Source organism: Polyodon spathula, chromosome 6 (assembly GCF_017654505.1).
Source record: "Polyodon spathula isolate WHYD16114869_AA chromosome 6, ASM1765450v1, whole genome shotgun sequence".
NCBI classification, from domain to species: Eukaryota; Metazoa; Chordata; class Actinopteri; order Acipenseriformes; family Polyodontidae; genus Polyodon; species Polyodon spathula.
The window spans coordinates 15936428-15957005 of record NC_054539.1 but is presented as its reverse complement, the minus strand read 5'-3'; the positions used below and the strand labels follow the sequence as shown (position 1 = coordinate 15957005).

The 20578-nt window shown below is 36.2% G+C and overlaps 1 protein-coding gene across 4 annotated transcripts; it reads left to right on the top strand.

Moving 5' to 3' along the window:
- Window positions 1-1782: 1782 nt before the first annotated feature.
- LOC121316912 (interleukin-20 receptor subunit alpha-like) lies at window positions 1783-20241 on the top strand. Of its 4 annotated transcripts, none has more exons than XM_041252262.1 (7): window positions 1783-1864; window positions 13281-13402; window positions 14031-14215; window positions 14597-14772; window positions 15628-15766; window positions 17404-17543; window positions 18005-20241. In XM_041252262.1, the coding sequence occupies exons 2-7, from the start codon at window positions 13386-13388 to the stop codon at window positions 18788-18790; spliced, it is 1443 nt and encodes a 480-aa protein (XP_041108196.1). In that variant the 5' UTR covers window positions 1783-1864; window positions 13281-13385; the 3' UTR covers window positions 18791-20241. The 4 variants fall into 4 exon arrangements, with proteins under 4 accessions (XP_041108196.1, XP_041108195.1, XP_041108194.1 ...); XM_041252261.1 differs by lacking the exon at window positions 1783-1864 and adding an exon at window positions 8256-8558 and having other exon boundaries at window positions 13284-13416; XM_041252260.1 differs by lacking the exon at window positions 1783-1864 and adding an exon at window positions 8256-8558 and having other exon boundaries at window positions 13281-13416.
- Window positions 20242-20578: the final 337 nt, after the last annotated feature.

Below are 20578 nucleotides of genomic sequence, written 5' to 3'. Positions count from 1 at the left end.
TATGACAGCATGACAAAAACTTGTAATTATTTCATATTATTATATTATGTCTGTGCATTTGTTTATTTTTTTTGTAAAGCTTCAGTTGATCCTTCAAGATTGTACATAACCCCAGGGATGTTTCTTTATATAAAAATGACAGCTCTGCAAAGCATGATTGAGAATGGATCAAAGAGGAATGTGTTCAACCTGAAATACAATGTAAATCTTTCACAGCCTATCAATAAGGTATGGATTGAGAGATTGCACTGACAAACTGAAAAAAGCATCATTATCACTGCTCCTCCTCCTTCATGTGGGAGCAGCAGGTAGTTCTCCCATGGCAGTGGAGGTGGGAGTAGCAGGTAGTCCTCCCATGGCGGTGGAGGTGGGATCGACAGGTAATTTCCCTCCATCACTCGGAACTGATGCGGCTCTCCCTCAGTCACGGGGGTAGGCGTGGCTCCTCCCTCTTGCACTGGAGACAGCGGGGCTTGTCCCTCTCGTGTTGGAGACAGCGGGGCTTCTCCATCTCTCACTGGAGACAGCTGGGCTTCTCCCAGGCATTGGAGATAGCGGGGCTTCTCTCTCAGGCGCTGGAGACAGTGGGGCTTCTCCCTCTTGCACTGGAGACCGTGGGGCTTCTCCCTTTTGCGCTGGAGACCGCGGGGCTTCTCCCTCAGGCGTTGGAGACCGCGGGGCTCCTCCCTCTTGTGTTGGAGACCGCAGGGCTTCTCCATCTCCGCTGGAGACAGTGGGGCTTCTCCCTCTCGTGCTGGAGACACTGGTACCTGGGCTGTTATCCTCTTCATGTCTGCCTCTAGGTAAGAGACCAGCTCTACAACCTCCTTCAATGTAATGGCTGTTCTTGCAGCAGTGCAGTGCACTCTGTAAGTGGCGGTGGAACTGGTAGCAGTAATGCTGCCCACAGAGCGGAACACTCCAGCAGTGCAACTATTGCGGGTGGAAGTGGTCTTGGGCTCCGGCCCCAGAATTTCCGCTAGCATGGCTTTATTCCACAGTGCATCTGGCAAGGACATTTGCAGTCAGCGGTGTGGGATACTCACCATTCCTTTCCTCGGTTATACAGACTTAGGTTGTGGATTCTCAAAACCCTGGCTTTGGAACTAGAGCATTAATGGCGACTTCTAGGTCGACCTTTATAACAAAGGCATAGAGATGAGTTTCTCCCTCAATTTTTTTTAGCCCTAGCTACTTGTTACTGGGGTTCCTAATGGTAAAGAACAAGGTAGCCTCTCAGCTTAGCCTTGTAGCACTGCAGTCGTTCTGCAATTTTGCCCTTGCGATGGCCTGGGTATACTCACTCATTAGGTAATGGTTACATTTCTAGTTCTGGGACCTAAGATTATGATAATAACGTTTCATAGTTCTAAAATACTGTCAGTGGCAAGTTGGCATCTTGTGCTAAATCATTAAGAAAAAAGGTTTGAAAATAAGGTGAATGTTGCCTTTTGAAATATTGAATACTGTCTTCAAATGTGATCTTGGTACCTTTTTCAACATTTCTATAAGTATATGTATTAAAAGGTGTTTGATAAAAAAAAAAAAAAAAAAAAAAAAAAACATTTGCAGTTGTCATGTCTATTATTAAAGTGGTTAGAACTAATGAAATAATTTCATTTATCATACCTTTCATGTAACTCCATTGGGTATATAATGTGCTATTTTGAAAGAAGCTTAAACTGCCTTGGTAAATTCACCTGGAGAGTTATTGTCCCTGCCCCTTCCTATTTCCTGTTATTAACCAACCAACCAACCAAACAATTACTTTCCCTATTGGCTCACATACTTTGAAGCCAGTAACCTACTTTGAGACCAAAACACTGCTGAGGTGAAACGACCTACAATAACAGACTTCCTAACAGTAAGAACATTCTTTAATTTTGCATGATGCCAGGTATCAGATATTGTGTTTCATTGGGCGTTTACTAATTCCAGTAATAGTTTTACCGTGACTATGGATTGAACCATGCTGTACATGCACCTGGAATTCTTAACGTGTTTGGTGGAATCAAAATTCTTAAATGTTTTTGGCTTTTCTGTTCAGTTGAATGGCAGCTTTTCACACACCAGCACTGAAATGAAATGCCACACATATTGTGCGAAAAGCTTTTATGTCATCTTGTTTTTTATTTTATTTTTTTAAATTCTTTCCATCCTATCAACGCCTATATCCTGTCATTCACCTACAAGTTGCCTTCCCTAATGAAACTGATTTTCAGCCAAAAGGTGAGGTAACTAAAGGTAAGCTATTCAAATTTTATGATGTAAGATGCCAGATTTTATAAATGATCCAAGACCTACATCATGAAAAGAAAAGCATTACAGGTAAGATTTTTATGAACCCTTTAAACACAAAACAGATCCATAAACAAAACTACGGGTGGGGTTCAGTGAGTACCTAGTTTCTATTACCCTGCCTTGCCTTGAAGCCTGGGAACACTCCTTGTGGTGTCCTAAAATACCAATAATTAAGTGATCAAACTCCTTCGTTAATATAATCCTGTTTCTTAAAGATGCAGCATGCAAGATTTTATAACTTTTTTGAGCAGTGGTGCCATTTTTACCATTCTCTACAGATTTGTTTCCCTAAAATATATATTTAAAAAAAAACTGTTTAGTTCCATAATTACATATCATTTTGAATGGTCAAACTGAATTCTTATGATACATGTATCTTGTTATACTTGCATGAATAAATCTAAATATCTACTCACAAAACCTGCCCTGTAATATTACAAAAATGACAAAGGTGGTCCAGTGGTTAAAGAAACAGGCTTATAACCAAGAGGTCCCTGGTTCAAATCCCAGCTCAGCCACTGGCTCACTGTGTGACCTTGATCAAGTTACTGAACCTCCTTGTGCCTTGATTTTTCAAAAAAACACTTTTTTTTTATTTTTATAAAATCAAAATATTGCAGCAACAGAACTTAGAACTCTCCATAATTGATGGCAATCATCATAAATAGATAAGAGAAGTCATTTAATACAAATCAGATCACATACTTATTACATAACTGAAAACCCAGGAAATTACTGTTGGACTTAAGCCAACATGCTTTATGAAAAGGATAAAAAGATGAGGGAAACAAACCTCTTGGATAACATAAAATAACGAAAATCCAAGATCTCTACAATGACTGGATTACAAAGCGGAACGTATTTGCATATCTGCAAGCCATTACCTGTCTGCATGGACCCCAAAAGAAAATGCCTTGTTTCTTTTCCCATCTGTATGAAATGGAGAAACACGTGTCAGACTCAAGACCAAACACTGTGTGTGCCTGTAATAAATACGTGAAAGCAGTATAATTTCCCACAACTACCTAAAACATGACACTGAAATGAACCAACCTGGGGTCCTGATCAGTCTTCATTTCAAATTAAATTCTATGAGTAAAATTAGTAATGTGACCTTCAGTGGTCAGCAAATTGTTGCTCACGTTATAGTGATGCAGGTATGTGGAGCAAACCACAAAGCATTCAAATGTTGTGTGATGGTTTCTGAGAACTGCCGAAACCATAACCAGAAATCGATTCAAATTAGATATTCATTTTTATTAGATATATTAAAACATAAGAAAGCACTTTAAATATAAATGATAATGCAAATCAAGTGTACAATCAGATATGAGTTCCTCAAACGAATATAACGTCATTGGATTACAAGATGAAACATTTATTGGGACCAGTTAAGATTCCACAATTTTATTTTGCAAATGGCTGTTTGCAAAAAGCTGTTAAATACAATTACATTAAAAAAATGCATCCAAATGTATGGTACTGAACAAATATTGTACAAAACTACAGATGCTAATCCAACATAAATATTGTAACGACCAAGGCTATGTGTGTTTTAACTCACTTACATATCTTACTCATGAAAAGTATTGGTACAAATTAAAGATAATGCTCCCTCTTTCAAGAAAAGCAAAAATATTAATTAAAAATCTGTATCAGCAGCATAGCTGGTTTAGCTGCTTGTTTTGCACCATTTATCCCTTTAGATGTGGTGCTCACCAAATACTGAGACCCCCTTAGACATGCTGCTAACTAAATATTGATACCCCCTTAGACGTGGTGCTCAATAAATATTGAGACCCCTTTAGATGTGCTACTCATTAAATATTGAGACCCCCTAGACGTGGTGCTCACTAAATATTGAGACCCCCTTAGACGTGGTGCTCACTTAATATTGCGGTAGCCTTAGATAGGTTATCACCCCCTCTTTGCAAAAACAGTCAAGGTTGTAATGAGCAAGCCATACTCCAGGAGCAGCAGCACCCCAAAGTATAGCTGGTTACTTATTCAATTTGAGTTATTGGTCAACTTATAATCTGTGCCAAAATACATATGTGGAATGTAGAGGGGTTACCCCTCTATGAAAATCAACTTTGAAATAAGTGGCCTAAAGCGATTTGACCCCTGTAATACCCCAGTTACTTATTTCATTTGCGTTATTGGCCAATTTGCAATCTGTGCCATGTTTGCCCGCAGTTTCTGTAACAAAATCTGTTTTGGCTGGGATAAATACATATAGGGGATGTAGAGGGGTTCCTCCTCTATGAGAGTCAACTTTGAAATAAGTGGCCAGTGCGGTAAAAGTGGATTTTACCCTTGAAATACACCAGTTACTTATTCCATTGGAGTTACATTTGAAGCTGCAGTGCAAATAAGAAGCTGGCCGAATAAGCAGCAGCATATTCACATTCACATCTACTATGAGAAAAGAGAAAAACTAAACCTCTATCAGTAAGAACCTTTTGACCCCCTTTCTCCTATATTTTTGATTTCTTAAATCAGAAAATATAAAACAAATAAAAACACAACCACAGTGCCATGATAAATGAATAAAATAAACAATACATTAAAATAATTATATTAGTCAACTGCTGTCTAGTATTTACAAAAAATAAATTACCTGTAAGAACCCCAGTAAAAACTTGATTTTTATTATTAATTTTATTTTTATTTATGTGTTTTATTTTGCATATTGACATAATCGGGTAGCTATAATTAAGACACCACACGTTGGACTTCATTTATCAAAAAGTAAGGGCAAGAGTATGTTTTAATTGGTTACATTTTGGGGTGCTGATGCTCGTGGGGTAGTACTCTTTAGTGTTTTTGCAAAGAGGGGGTGATTACTTATTTAAGGATACCTCGGTAATTAATGAGCACCGCACCTAAGGGGGTCAATGGTGCAAAACAAGCGGTAATATATGGGGTACAGCTATGCTGCTGATACAGATTTTCTGTTCAAATTTTAATTTTTCTTGAACGAGGGAGCGATTATCTTTTAAATGGTGCTGATATATTCATTGAGCAAATTAGGAATAAGTAACCAACTTCCAGGTGGTGTGTGTGTAGCTGGGTGAAATAATTCCCTAATAAGGCATTCATTATTACTTCTATATCACTTCAATATTAGTGATTAGTTTACATGTCCTTAAAAAGATTAAGAATAATAAAACATCAGAATGTAACTTTCTACAGTATATGTTTGCTGTAAACACTATTGTAATGGAGTGTGACCAGGATGACTGTACTGGTGATGTCAGACCCGGAAGAACAACACACAGGACAGAGAGTTTTGGTGAAGCTGAGCGCCTGCTTGCGCTCAGCATTTAATAATTAAATAAACAAAAAATAAAAGGTTGAACAAACACCAGACACGGCACTTGAGTAAAATAAATAGACAAACAAAACGAACAGACACTAACAAACAGGGCACGAGCACTAAACAAACAAGTACGGTGCTGGTCCTCCAGCACGACGAAGCAATTGCTTATTATCATTTTAAAGCATACTGTAATCTCGCTCCCGTCCTTTCGCCCTGAATACACAACCCCGAGTGGGTGAATGTATGTATTTTATACATAAACACCAACATTAACACACTACATACAACATAAAACACTTAATAAACATAAAAGGGTGGGACACTCCGCCACATGGAGTTATTTGATATATACTGCATAAAAACTGTATTGCTTGTTATGTAATTTATTGATCACTTAATTAGTAGAAAATATGGTAAGTTTTTACTACAGAATAATCTAGTCCCCGAGTCTCCAAATCAAATAAAACACTTAATATTTTTTATAGTTAGATTTTACCTCAGAATAATCTAGTCCTGAGTCTCCAAATCAAATAAAACACTTTATATTTCTATAAACCCTGTGCTTTTGTGTCTCCCACTGCCCTTGTATTCTTTTATTCTATGTATGTATTTAGTTATCTCTATATCTATGTTTTATTTTATATAGGGGATCATAATTTCGCCATGCATCATAAACTGGTTATATCATTCTTGACATAATGAATATGTCCATCAGAACTACAGAAATAATATGAAAAAACAGTCAATTAAATGGGTCCATAACCAAAGCTATAAAAATCACGACTTATTTTTGGCACTTGCTATTTGCAGACTATAGTTTCTCTTTGACTAGTGACGTCAGCGGTGGAATGTGTGGTTTCTAGTGTCTGCTGCACCATAAATTAAATTATGATGTAGTGAGTGGATAAACTGGTTTATTGAGTCAAAGTGAAAATTGTACTTTGTTATCATTTCAATGGAATATTATGGATTGTGTAAATAAAATAAAAATCCTTAAAAATTGTATGTGTGTGTGTGTGTGTGTGTGTGTGTGTGTGTGTGTGTATATATATATATATATATATATATATATATATATATATATATATATATATATATTCACAAGAGGGGGTTGATGTATATTCTTAGGAACTGAGGTTCAAGAATGTAGCTTTACTGGATGTTCTCCCTTTGCTTAACAACAAAAAACATATTTGACTACAGGGCTTCATAGTATACTGTTTGCCATGTCAGACAAACTAAATATATTACTTAAGTTGCTCACCAATGAGATTCCATGACTTTTTTTTGTTGCTGCTTTCAGATTTTCCACTTACTTTAATTTAGTACATTTTAAACTTGATTGAACAATGAAACAGCAAACTATAGAAAACAAACCAGTTCCCCTTGTTCTTATGTCCATATTAAAATGGTTAACAACTTTTCCCCAAATATTCAAAACAGATAAAGTATTTTAATGTGATACTGAATCAGTTAAAATGCAGATGTTAGATTACTTTAACATCTCTAACACACACAGATACTGTATTTAACAGCAGAATTCCTTTAAAGCGCTATCTGTGGTGGTAAATTTAAAAGCGGATTATACATCTCATTTTATCACCAAGATACATCTTATCATTTTGTAGTGCTAACGCAATTGCACAATATTTTAATATTTCAGGTTCATGCAAGGTGTGTGTGTGTGTGTGTGTTTTTTGTTTAGTTTTGTTTTGTTTTTCATTAAAGCTCTAATTAAACTTAAACCCACAGTGATGGCAGTGTTTGGTTACATCACTACTAACTCTTACCCTAACCCCAACCCTTAAACTTGTCATAATTAGGAAATATTAACAGCAAACCAAGGTAATCACTGCATGGTTATTCAGAATTAATATTCCAGTTTCTAGTATTCTATAATAGTTCATATTCAGGACATACTGAGTGACTTCCTATTAGAGGTGTAAATGGAGAGGAATGCTGGTTTCATTTGCACAGTGATGTAAATAGTTTTTTGGGGAATAAGCATACTGCCCACAAATTAAGGGATACCTGCTACTAAAGACCAGAATGCATAGGGTTTTTTTTGTTTGTTTTTTAATTGGAATTGGTAAACGTGTCAAGAGCAACTCCATGAAAAGTTGTTGCTTCCTGGTCACTAATCACTGCGTGTTTGTGTTTCAGACTTACTCCACTAGTTTACATGTAGCTGTGAGCTACAGTACAGTACAGCGGGTACTAGGACTTGAGTTCGGGGGTAAGGCATTAAACGTAGCTAACTCATGAGCATAGACCTACATGCTTTTTTTTTTAACTATGACAAACTTTCTAGCATAGAAATTCTTAATAAACTCTTTCGGGAAAATGTTCAATGTGTGCTATTATTATTTGTTACTATATCAGCTATCCCAGGCCATAATGTTCCAGACTATTTGTTTTCCATTTTACTAAATTCTGTCAAAAATGTTACATTTCAGACTGTTAATTTCAGTTTAAATTAAACCGGTAGCTGTTCTACAAGTTACAGCAAGATACAGGTTTAACCGACACCCATTTATTTTACAAACATCTCAATGGTTCGAATTCCAAGCTGACAATTCAGCACTATACACCACGCCCCCTTTTCAAGGTGCGCCGACAGAAAGGTCTGCATTGAACCACATGCTTTTGAACAGAAAGTGCTGATAATAGTCGAGGTTGTTACTCTATGGATTTCTCACCACACGAAACAGCTAAGACGAGGTTAAGTTTATTTTCAGTTCGCTGATCGACAGAACGCAACAGAGCTGTCGTAGTACTGTCAGCAGCAGATAGATTATTTAAGCAATCTGATTCTGAAGCGAACCAAGAACCTGCGATGCCGATGATGGACTGTGAAGTAATTACATACTTCAAATCGAAATGCTGGGGCCAGGAACACTCACTGTTCTTTTTCTTGTAACACTAAAGGCTACAGGTAAAAACATCTTTCTCAATTATTTTAAAAAAGACTGCACGGTACAAATGCGATTGTCGACTATTACTGGGTAAATCCACTATTCACTATGGCAACAGTAGCCTACTGTGCTCGCGCGCCTCGACCTGTCGGTATGTCCAGGTGTTGCTAGCTTTTCTAGATTCAGTATATTTTGGATTCCAGAAAATACTTTCGAATTAATTTAGTCATTCAAGTAATTTACCTATAATTAAATATACAGGTGCGCACGCTTACCTGACCGTGTAGGTCAACAGGAAGAATGTTCCTTGTATAAAACTGAGTTTATAGTTTACATTGATATGGGTATATTTTCAGTCTTTACTCTCGTCTTTAACTCCATTTTTAAATTTTTTTTTTAAATAAAATATTAAAGTTAATACTTTTAAAATTTGCTCCAGTTTGTAATTGGAATTAGAATTGTAGTCATAAATGTCTCAAATTACTGTGTATTTTTACATAGTAGTTACTTGTACATGTGTACATGCACATAATTACAATGTTATGCATAGTTACAATGTACTAAATGTGTAAATCTTTTTGCACAATATAACCCTCAGTCTCTGTGGCAAGCCAAATTATCATTTAGAGCTCAGATTAATTTATAGATATCTCTAAATCATTTTAAGATATCTAAAATACATTTAAAGATATCTCAAAATGATTTCCAGATAGCTTTAAACAGAGCTTTAAATTAGATATCTAAAATACATATTCAGATCTCTTTAAATCATTTCAGATATCTCTAAATAACTTCCTGTTCATTTAGCAATATCTAACTCATTTATAGATATCTCTAAATAACTGCTTGTTCATTTAGAGATGTTTCTAAACGATTTACAGATATCACTAAATGAACGGGAAGTCATTTCAAGATGTCTCTGAATGACAGTTTGTCATGTACCATGCTTGCAAAACATTATTTTAAAGATATCTGTAAGTCAGTTTGAGATATCTCAAAATGGAATTAAGATATCTTGAAAATGGTTTATTTGCAGATATCTCATATTCATTTAAACATATCTGCAAATGATTTACAGATATCTAATATTTAAAGATATCTTAAAATGCAATTTGAGATATCTCTAAATGATCATTCGGCTTGCCATAGACCCTCACCCTAACCCTTTTCTGATACAATTGCGCACTTACATCTATCATGCTAAGTGATTTACACGTTAAGTACATTGTAACTATGCATAATAACATTATGATGCTGTCTAAGTACACATGTATGTACTAAATACATATTAGGTAAATACACAGTAACTATAGACACTTGTAATAGCCTTTTTTCCCATTAGAGATTTGTAAAACACAGTATTAAATTGTGACTCCTCAAACTTCTTTAGTTATAACTCGTAACTCCCGAATAGCATTTATTAATGTTCATTTTTCTGCTAGTTGTTCAAAGGGTTACTTTCTATTGAAAAATGTTCTACATTATACAGTGTATTTAAAAAAAAAAACACTGTATATTCTTTTATTCTGAGGTTGCAAATAAAAGGTTCTATTTAATGTTTTTTTTTTTTTTTTTTTTCAAATTCTGTTTTACATACATTTGTGATTTGTATTTTGTATTCAAGTATTTTGCTATTCTGTTGTGGCAGGAACTATATTTAAATAAATAGGCTAAAATAAGAGTTTCAGAGATATCTGAATGGTTTCATAAAACGTAATTTAAACTTGTTTGGATTTAATTAAACCATTGGTACTTTTTATTATTTTCTTCTGAGAATGCTGAAAAGCTATAGTAAAAGTTAAATAGTGATAGCATAATATGTACAATAGCTTGTTAAGAGAAGTGAGTGCATTGTTAGTGTCTTGAAACATACTGATGCACGAAAAAAAACGCAACACTCCGGTCTAATGGATTTAATCAAATATTTTAAATATAGATATCAAACAAAATCACAGAAAATGTGAACAAAAATACAGATCAAAGAATCATGATAAGTTTTCAGTTAGAGAGTTGGTATTGGGTATGACCTCCCTGATTAACACAGTCCTGGCAGCGTTGATGCATAGACCTGATCTCTGGATAGACTCGGGATGTTCTGCCACTCTTCCTGTGCAACTGCAGCCAGCTGGCGAAGGTTGGCTGGTCGTGGTTGTCTCCTGTGGGTGGCACTGGCGATTTGGTCCCACAGATGTTCTACTGGACTCAGGACAGGAGATAAAGCTGGCCACGTCATGACCTCAACATTGTTTTCTTGAAGTCGTGCAATTGTAATCCTAGCACTCTGTGGTCTTGCATTGTCCTGCTGGAAAATCGACACTTCCGGGTGGCTTGCAGGGACGGAAAAACTGTTGCCTCAAGGACTTTGCCAATGTATTGCTGAGCAGTAAGGTTGCCCTCAATCTGCACCAAAGGTGTTCTTGTATTAACCCTTTGCGGCCCATTTATTCAGTGCCTGTCAGGCGCGTCAGGTCTGATTTATTTTCACACAAGCTGTTTATTACTGCATATCAACAGGACACTTCTTAAAAAGCTTGGCAAATGTCCACAATTCTCTTTTCGGGAGCAGCTATCTTGTTTGTTTATGTTTGTGTTATGTCTGTGGTGAAGGGACTATGTGTATTTCTCAGATCCGCCTCCATTTATTTTTTTCCATCATCTCTCTGCCTCAGCCATTGAAAGCTTTTCTCTGCTTTTTTTGGAGAAAAACCAACTAGGGACCGGTGATTGAAGCCTTTTTGATGATGTCAGACAGAGTCCGAGATCGGACTGGAAAGGAAATATTTTGACCTGGCCTGACATAGGAGATTCCTCCCCACATCATCACAATTCCACCGCCCCACCGGTTGGCTTGAACAAGGCAACAGTCAGCATAACGTTCACCACGACGTCCCCACACACGTTGTCTTCCATCAGGTCTGTCAAGGGCAAAACGGCATTCATCGGTTAATAAAACACTCCACCACTCTCTCTGCGGCCAACTCAGATGTTCTCTGGCCCACAGAAGACGGTGATTGCATCTCTCAGCTGTCAACATGTTAGCCCTGAATGGCCTCTGTGCATGCAAATCATTTTCATGCAGATGGCCAGCTACAGCCATTCTGCTGATGTGTGGGTTATTTCTTCCTGGAATTTCTCGTGCTGTAGCCACTGCAGTCTGAAAATGATTACGCAGATGGATCAGTCGGATAAGATGGTCCTAGGCTGGTGTGGTGATGTTCTGCCTTCCAGGTCATGGCCTGTCCATCACAGAGCCGATTTTCTGGTTTCTCTGGACTAGTCTGCTGATTGTTGAAGCAGAATATCTTATTCTCTGGGCAACTTCTCTCACAGACAGTCTGCCTTCAATCATGCCAACAGCAAACAGGCCAACTTCATTACTCAAGCGGGGGGCATGGTCATATCTTTCGCTGTTCTTGCGTTAATTAAAATCATGTCTTTTCAAATGGCTATTTACAGATTTTTAATCAACTCATTTTAACTGAAATACCAACCACTGAGCACTTGACGTTGTTATGAAATCACATGACTTGAGCTAAGTATTTTGTTATCCCAAGGAACAATACTACTCAAAGAATCAACAAACCTATCTGCTCACTATTTAAAATCTAAATAACGTTATGTAGGCCTATGTGCTGAATGAGCTATTGCGTTAAAACTTAGACTGTTGCGTTTTCATTGTGCATCAGTATTGAAATTTGATAAAAAGGGATACCTATAAAAAAAAGGTAATGAAAAGAGTTAATTGTGAAACTTTCATACATATTGAATTCTACACAGTGCATTGTCCTCGGAGCAGACTGCAATGAGAATGAGGGTGATATATTTCATTTAAAGGAAAAGGAAACTACTGCTACTGGTTCAAATTGTAATTCTTGCTACTCATTACAGAGGTGAAAAACCCTCAAATAAAAAACAAAGAAATGTAATTAGTCATGGGTTAGTCATTTCTGTTTTTAGGTTATGATTTCTCCTAATTTTTCTCTTCTCAGTTGCGTGTTCTTATCTAAAAAAGATTGTGACTCCTCCTAGTTTATATACACTGAGGACACTATTATATATATGATAGTATATATATATATATATATATATATATTATATATATATATATATATTGTATATATCTCAGTTTGCTACCTTAAAATCTCATTGAAACAAATAGACATGATCCAGTTACTACACAGAGCAAAAGGTTGTTATAAATAGGAATACTGCCTCGCCCCCCCAGAAAGGTTTCTTAAAGATATAAGGTCATCAAGACAGTAATGGTTACAGATGCTCGATAAGTGTAATTGAACAATATGTGCAGCCAAGTGTGCGCTCAAAACCTAATTCACCATTCTTTACCATACTGAATGCTATCAAGAAGTAAACATTTCCTGTTTTAAAATGTAGACACCAAACTAAATACAGGAAATGTTTTCATGTTATACGTTAAAATGTACAAATATAAAACAAGTACATTGTTTATTAAGTAGGGTTTATTATTTCACTGTATTGGCAAATTAGTAAACCCTACATATTTTGCGATGTTATGCCTGTAATGATTCTTATACCAGTATAATAAAAAGAAAGGAACCCTTTTGTGGTTATACCAATTTGAGAAAACCAGGTATATTAATTGATTCTTTGAGCATTTAATAAAGCATTTAAAAAGCAGAGCTGTACAGTATAATGCTGTCTTATGACCGTTCAGATTTACATTGTTACTCATATTAAACTATGAAATCTGACCTTTTTTTCAGAAGTGGTTTATGGAACTGCTGTACCTGAACAACCATATGATGTCCACTTTCAATCATTTAACCTGAGGAACGTCTTGCGATGGAGTCCAGGGAGAGGAAACAATAATGGAACTCGCTATACAGTTCAGTATAAAATGTAATGGAAAAAAATCCTAAAATATTAAATCTTAGTATGCTAGTTAGTCAATATTCCAAAGAGGTTGCACAATGTTAATTAAAGTGAAAGTGTGTTTATGTTTTACTAAGTTACCGTTCTTCGTTTTGGTTAGTAAAAAATGCAAAACCGGTCACAAACATCGAAGTATAGTCACAGTTCAAGTAAGTTTTATCATAACATATTTAGTAATGCTATGTATAAACTTAGTTGTACAATTACACAAACATTTCTTCTAGAATTGTCTTTGTCAACCCCTGTCATGTCATAAAACTTCACCTTCCATCCCGCTCTTCTGTCTCCCCATGCTGTGCATGCATACAGTACATGTATAAACAGAGATCTCTGTTTTAGTTTTAATTGTCAAGGTGTTTACAAAAAAAAGACCGAACAGTGCAAGTAACAATAATAATGATCCTTATCAAAGTTGACCACAGTCATATTGCATAAGAAGCAGACAGCAGTTGATTCATCTGTAAAAATATAATTCACAGAATGCATTAACTATTTGTGTAGAGTAAAAAAAAAAAAAAAAAAAAAAAAAACAGCTGTTTACCGGCATCCTTTTTTAATTTCTCTTAATGCTCTTTACTTAGTTATGGTGGGGAGATAGACGTCTGGCACGATCAAAAGCAGTGTACCAATATCACTGGAACGTGCTGTGACCTTTCCAGAGACACCAGTGACTTAGCAGAAGGATACTTTGCAAGAGTTAAGGCTGTCTCAAATGGCATCTCTTCGGACTGGACAGAATCTAAAAGGTTCCATCCAAAATTGGACAGTAAGTAATATGACAAAAACAGGAACCCATTCACATGATTCTTGGGCACATTTTGGATGTGTGCATTCTAAATAAGGTTAATTTACTAAACAGATAAAGCATGTGCATGAGACCAAAGTGCAAATACTGATACAAAAGTATGTAAAAGGTTTGGGTTTGAGTCATAATTCCACATGGTGGATTGGGGGAGTGGGGGGGAATTACATATACAATGGTGATGAAATATGTAATTCAATATTTTCTCTTTTTGTTAATGCCTGTTTCATGCTTGAGTACATTAATGGATTATGTTTACAGATATATCATTGGTTGACTTTGAGAGGTGTTGTTTTAACTAGACAGGAAGCAGAATTTCTAATGTACTGTTTTAATTTTTTTCAGCCATAATTGGGCCTCCATCCTTGGAAGTCAGAGCTGGTGAAAGATCAATTTTTATCTGGTTAAGGGGTCCATTCAAATGGCAAACTGATAACAAAACCAAAGTGAAGTCAATGGCTAAATATTACAGAAGCCTGCAATACAACGTGTCTCTGTACAATAATAAAACTAAACAGTTGGTAAGTACAGTATTGTTAAGTATAACCTCTGTACATCCTGAGACGATGAGCTTGAAATAATACAATTGTTTAGTCAATGTGTATGTTTAAAATTTTTGGTAAAGAATGGAATGTATAAGGCAGCGAAGTCCAAGTACTTCTCTAAACAGACTATAAAACGGATAAAGGAAGATTAATGGTTGGTTTGACAGACCCTGATTAGAACTAATATTGGACTAACTAATGTTATTTTAGGTAAAGTAATCCAAGATTAGTACAACTCAGGGTCTGTGAAACCAGCCGTACAAGAAAATTTGAAAAACTCAATATTGGTACAGCATAACCCAAAACTACTAAGAATGATTGGAAACAGCATCAGATAGTAAAGAGATATGTAAGAAAAAAAGAAAAAGAAAAAAAGATATTTGAAAAACGTAGTCTTTCATCTACTTGGCGGGGCAGTGTTACGTGATGCAGAGCTGTTACAGATTCTGACCCCTGCGATGATATGAGGTAAAAGCTCTATAGCTGCAACCTGACTGACCTCTTATAGCAACCAGTAGTCTCAATGCAGGATTGGACTGTACAGTATACACTGTACTGTACACAATAAAACCATGACCTTGCCATGCCTTGTTTCTAAGAAGAGAGGGGGTTTAGAAGAAAGCTTAAGCTCGGCGATACATGTGATGCATGTGTGATTTGTAACTATCTGAGCACCTGCTTGGTCTGAGTCAGTCGCCAATTCTGCTGTAAAAACAGGGTGTTACCTGTATCTATAGAAACCTAAACAAAAGCAAGCAAAGATGTTTCTGCTGCAAGGTTATTGTTTTTCAAACAATTTAGATTTAAAAACTGTGACTTCTTATTTTTTAGTTGCACTTCCTACTGAAAAATTACTCTGGAACGCTTGACAGGTTAGACCACGACACACAGTACTGTGTGTCTGCCAGGACGAAGGTCCAAGGGCAAATCAGTGACCCTTCCGAAGAGCTGTGTGTAACCACACCAAAGGGTAAGGCAGCACCAAAAAAGAGCCTAAATCTCTATATTTTTGTATTTACTTGTAAACTTACTGTAACACATTGACTTGACACATTAGGAGAGGTCTGAGGCACTTTATTCAGGCTGCCTAGAACATGCTCACAGACCAGTGCTACAGCATTAGCCCATTACAAAAACCCACAAACAGGTTGTGGTATTATATATATATATATATAATATATATATATATATATATATATATATATATATATATATATATATATATATATATATATATATATATATATATATATTATAATATAAAGCATACAAATTCTGTTATGTTTCACTGATGTGTGGTTTTGACTTCTTTTTATATCAACCAAGTTTGTATAAATATATATATATGTACACAAAATATTTTTAAACAAGGTTTCATAAGTGGTTTTCAGGACAAGTAATGAAAACATTCGGACTACAGAATAATACCAAGAACACTAAGAATTACTGTAATGTGCTCAGGGGGAAGGAGTGGGAGACTACTGCAAGTAAAATGAAAGTTTAAACCCTCAAAGAAGCATATGTGCAGTTTAGAGTCTGACACAACAATAACCACACGAGACTTTGTGACATTGGTATATTTTCATTTAACATCACTTGTTCCTGTAAATGCATAGTTGAGCTACAATGCCTGTACACATTTTTAGAAACCATGTTTAATTTAAGGGAATGAGTACAAACTATTCTGCTTCTAGCTGTTGTGATATATATATATACACACATACATACACCCAGTACAGGTGGGTTGTCGAGGATTTGTGGCACACTCTACAACCCGGTTTCTCAGAGACATCGGGTTCAGTGCCCAAGAGTTTCGTCGCACAGTGAAGAACTTATCTGAAGCAGCAGAAAGGAGCAGCAACTGGCTGTAGTTGAGATGGAAAGATTCTAGATGGGGATCTGAAACACAATAGAAAGAAAGCAATGCTGATGTACAGGTAAGTAAGCTGGGCTGAGCTGAGTGGGGGATGGAGGGGGGTGATGCTGGGACGCCAGAATCACTGTTGAGCCCTCTTGAGGTGTCGTGGGCTGGTCAACGAAACACCAAGGATGGAAGGTGCCCACTTGAAGACCCCAGAGATGTACCCTACTTAGCTCAATCCAGACGGTTGTCATGCTGATGCGCTGGGGAGACCACATTGGGTTGAACCCCGGAGCCAGCATCGCAGCCGTTGTGTGTGCTGATGCGCTGGGAAGGCAAAATGAGCTGATCCCTGGAGCCAGCATTACACTTCAGCAATCAACACCAGACAGAAGGATATCTACATCATCAGATGGAAAACAACACAAATGGAAGGAGATGCAGATGGATTACATTAGTTTACTGCAAAGCTACGTCTTAGTTGGTGCTTATCTTGGCGAGAGCAGAGTTCAAATCAGCATGAAGTTCAACATCTACTCTCATGTAATGGAAATTTTGAATTAAGTTAAGTTAGCTTGAATTTACATTTTTTACTAATTAAATGATGTTGCCTGTAGACAATCAGCAATGAAACAACATTTGAATTAGAAAATAAATACATGAAATATATTATTAAAATGTGTTGAGGCAAACAGGTACTCAGCATGTACAAAGATATGTAATGCATGTGTTCATTTTCTTTCCAGATACCTTTTCAGAATGGTTGGTCGTCATCATGTTTGGATGTGTTTTGCCTTCCATGATTGCTTTATTACTTATCTTTGTAGTTTTCTATCTTATTTACCGGTATGTGTTTGGCAACCACCAAAAAACGCCCAAAAACCTGGTAAGCCAGGTGTTTCTACTATAAATTGACCCTCATTGTACAATATCATTCATTATAATATGTTGCAGGCATTATTTAAAAAGAGCATATTTAAAACACACAATGCATGCAACACTTATTTTTTACCTATAAGGTAATGACTTTTTTTGACAGGCAACAATGACTGGGCTTACATAATATGCCATTAAAACAGTAAAAGGAATGAGTGAGTCTGTCCTCACTCAAGATAGTACTGAGTAAACATAATCAATAATGTACTGAGTAATAAAATGTAACATGTTTGCTAACAAATAATGAAGAAGTAATGTGCACTTTACATTTAAAAATGCATATACCTGTTTGTAAATTATAGGAATATTTGATCATTTTTTTGCTATATAAAATATATTTAGGCAAATAACCTATATGTGAATACTTTTTGTATAGTTAGATTGTGCCTATAATGTGCTTTTTTTTTCCAGTTGCTGCAGTACCATTGTGAGCGGGAGGCAAAGGTAGTCTTTGTTCCTTATGACTTAAAAGTGAACCTTATCACCTCTAATGTCTTCAATACAAGGAGCAAGACTCAGCAGGTCAAACATAGCCCTGCCTATGAAAACCAATCCACCAGTGGGTTTCAACCTGCAAAGCACCTGGGCTATACATCCCAACTAGTAAAACATTTGTCAGCTGAAGATCTTGAAGCTTTGGCAAGCGATGAAGACCAACAACACGAGGCCCCCAATTACAGGAGACAGACAGGAATGAGGCCACTGAGTGAATATTTTGGATATGGAACTGTTCTTAATGCCCAGTTATCCTTCGAACAGGACGACAAGTTGCCAGAAAACGAAGACTTAATGAGGTCTGTCTCCATTGGTGTCAGTCAAGAAGCAGCATTTAACCCAAGCTTTGAAACACACTTGATCAGTGAAGAGGAAGCTGTGCAACAAGTACAGATAAGAAAAGGACAAGCACAGGTCAGTGAGGGGAGGGAGTGTCAGCAGTTTGACATAAAGCTGAGTCTGTGCTGGGATTTCCCAGAGGAAGCTGAACAAGGAGAAGGAACCGTTCTTGTGGACTGGGATCCTGAGAGTCGTACGCTGCACATGCCCATCCTTCATGACAGTAAAAGGGCAGACTGTGATGTAGAGGAAAAGACTGACCTTTTGCCCACTGTGTACTTGAGGCAGTCTTCAAGAGAACCTTCTGACATTGAAGAAGTCTATGTGTCAAGATTAGTGAAAAACTGGGGCCTCCAAGAATGAGTTATCTGCAACTTGCTTATGTGTTCAACACAGGCCTAACATGTGTAACTGTAAGAAATACGGCATTGCACTGAAGCCTTAAACAACATAGAGTAAAACATATTTTTTGTACATCGGTACCTGGTTTTACCAGGCTGTAGACCCCAGAACACAATTTATTTATTCAGTGCTTGTAATAAGAGAGGCACTTTCAATAGGACCGGTTGATGTATGTTTTAATGCGATACAAGAAGTAAAAAAAGTGCCTTTTGTTTGTACTATTTAAGCTATGAAATCTAAATGTTGCTTCATGAATGTTAGATACTGAAAAGAAAATTACCCAGCAGTTAATAAGCATGCATGTTCAAGTACTCATTTTATGCCTACCCTCATTGAAATGTAAAGTACTGTATATCGTCAAGTAAAATGGTATACAGTTTGTTTGGAACATTGTTTATACACTAAGAAGAACACAGAATAGATCATATCAGACTTATTAGTAATGGGGCAATGTTGAGACTGGCATTCAATACTGTTGTAGTTGTGCAGGTCGAGTGAGCAATATTGTAGAATTAGAAAAGACTGCAACATTAATGGTTAATACATTAATGGTTAATAGATTTGCCAATATTCAGACTTTTACCGTAACATGAGCATTATTTGCATACATTTGTATTTAATTTACCATTATGAAAATAGGCTGATTAGTTTAACTACAATTAATGCACATAGTACTTAAGCTGTAATTATATGTGGTATAATAATTTATAAGTAATTACATAATATTAAATGTTTATTTACAGACACTTAAATGTCAAAAGAGCTTTGAAACAGGCTTTAAAAAGTTGTCAGGATGCTAACAATGAAAAGAAAAATTACATTAGGTATACAGATGTAGCAACACATGGGGACGTAAAAGAATATATTGTGTATATGTAGTTTAATTTTCTTTACTGCAATGCTTTTGTGACATGGACTGTAAATGGTATTAGTAAAGGATCGTAAGTGTATTTCTGCAAAGGTGTTTCGGCTATGGTTCTTGACATTGCCTTTACCAATAGGATGTTTAAAAAAATATATATTTTTTTAATTTGCTATAGATAACATGACTCAATGTATTTTGAATTTTGAGCTACACATAAATGTATCCACCAAAGTTAAGGACACAGTTTATTTGTCATGTGTTTTTATGAAAAACATGATTTAAATGTATTTATACAATAACCTCACACTTCCTGTTTGGAAAGTCCATCCTGATCAGAGCTGATAGATTGCTGGTTTTCAGATGGTCACAGTGGTTCAGGACACTTAATGCTGGTTAAGAAAATCAATTCACAGTCCCTTTTCTCATGTTTTAAGGTCAATAGGTTATTATCTATCTCCTAAATAACTCAACAGTAATTGTGCACTTTGTTGTAATTACCTGCTGGGTAACCAGTAGGAAACCAATAAATATGTGTTCCAATTCCCAATTCTTGCCACTCAACTGCTCACTAGCTGCTGCTTGTATGTGTGTATAAATGTGTGTATATATATATATATATATATATATATATATATATATATATATATATATATATATATATATATATATATATGCAGTAAATAATGCATAACAAAAATAACCCATTCTCTGGTCACCACTTTTCTTGACTGAAGCTCTGCGTTGTGTAATTTTTAGTTTGAGATTATCAGCCACTGAACCCTCAGGACACAGACACAAGATGAGAACTGGGTGTTTATTCTGGGAGAAACAAAAGAAATACAAAGATAATAATGCAGCCGTACAGTGCACTCCACACACTCATT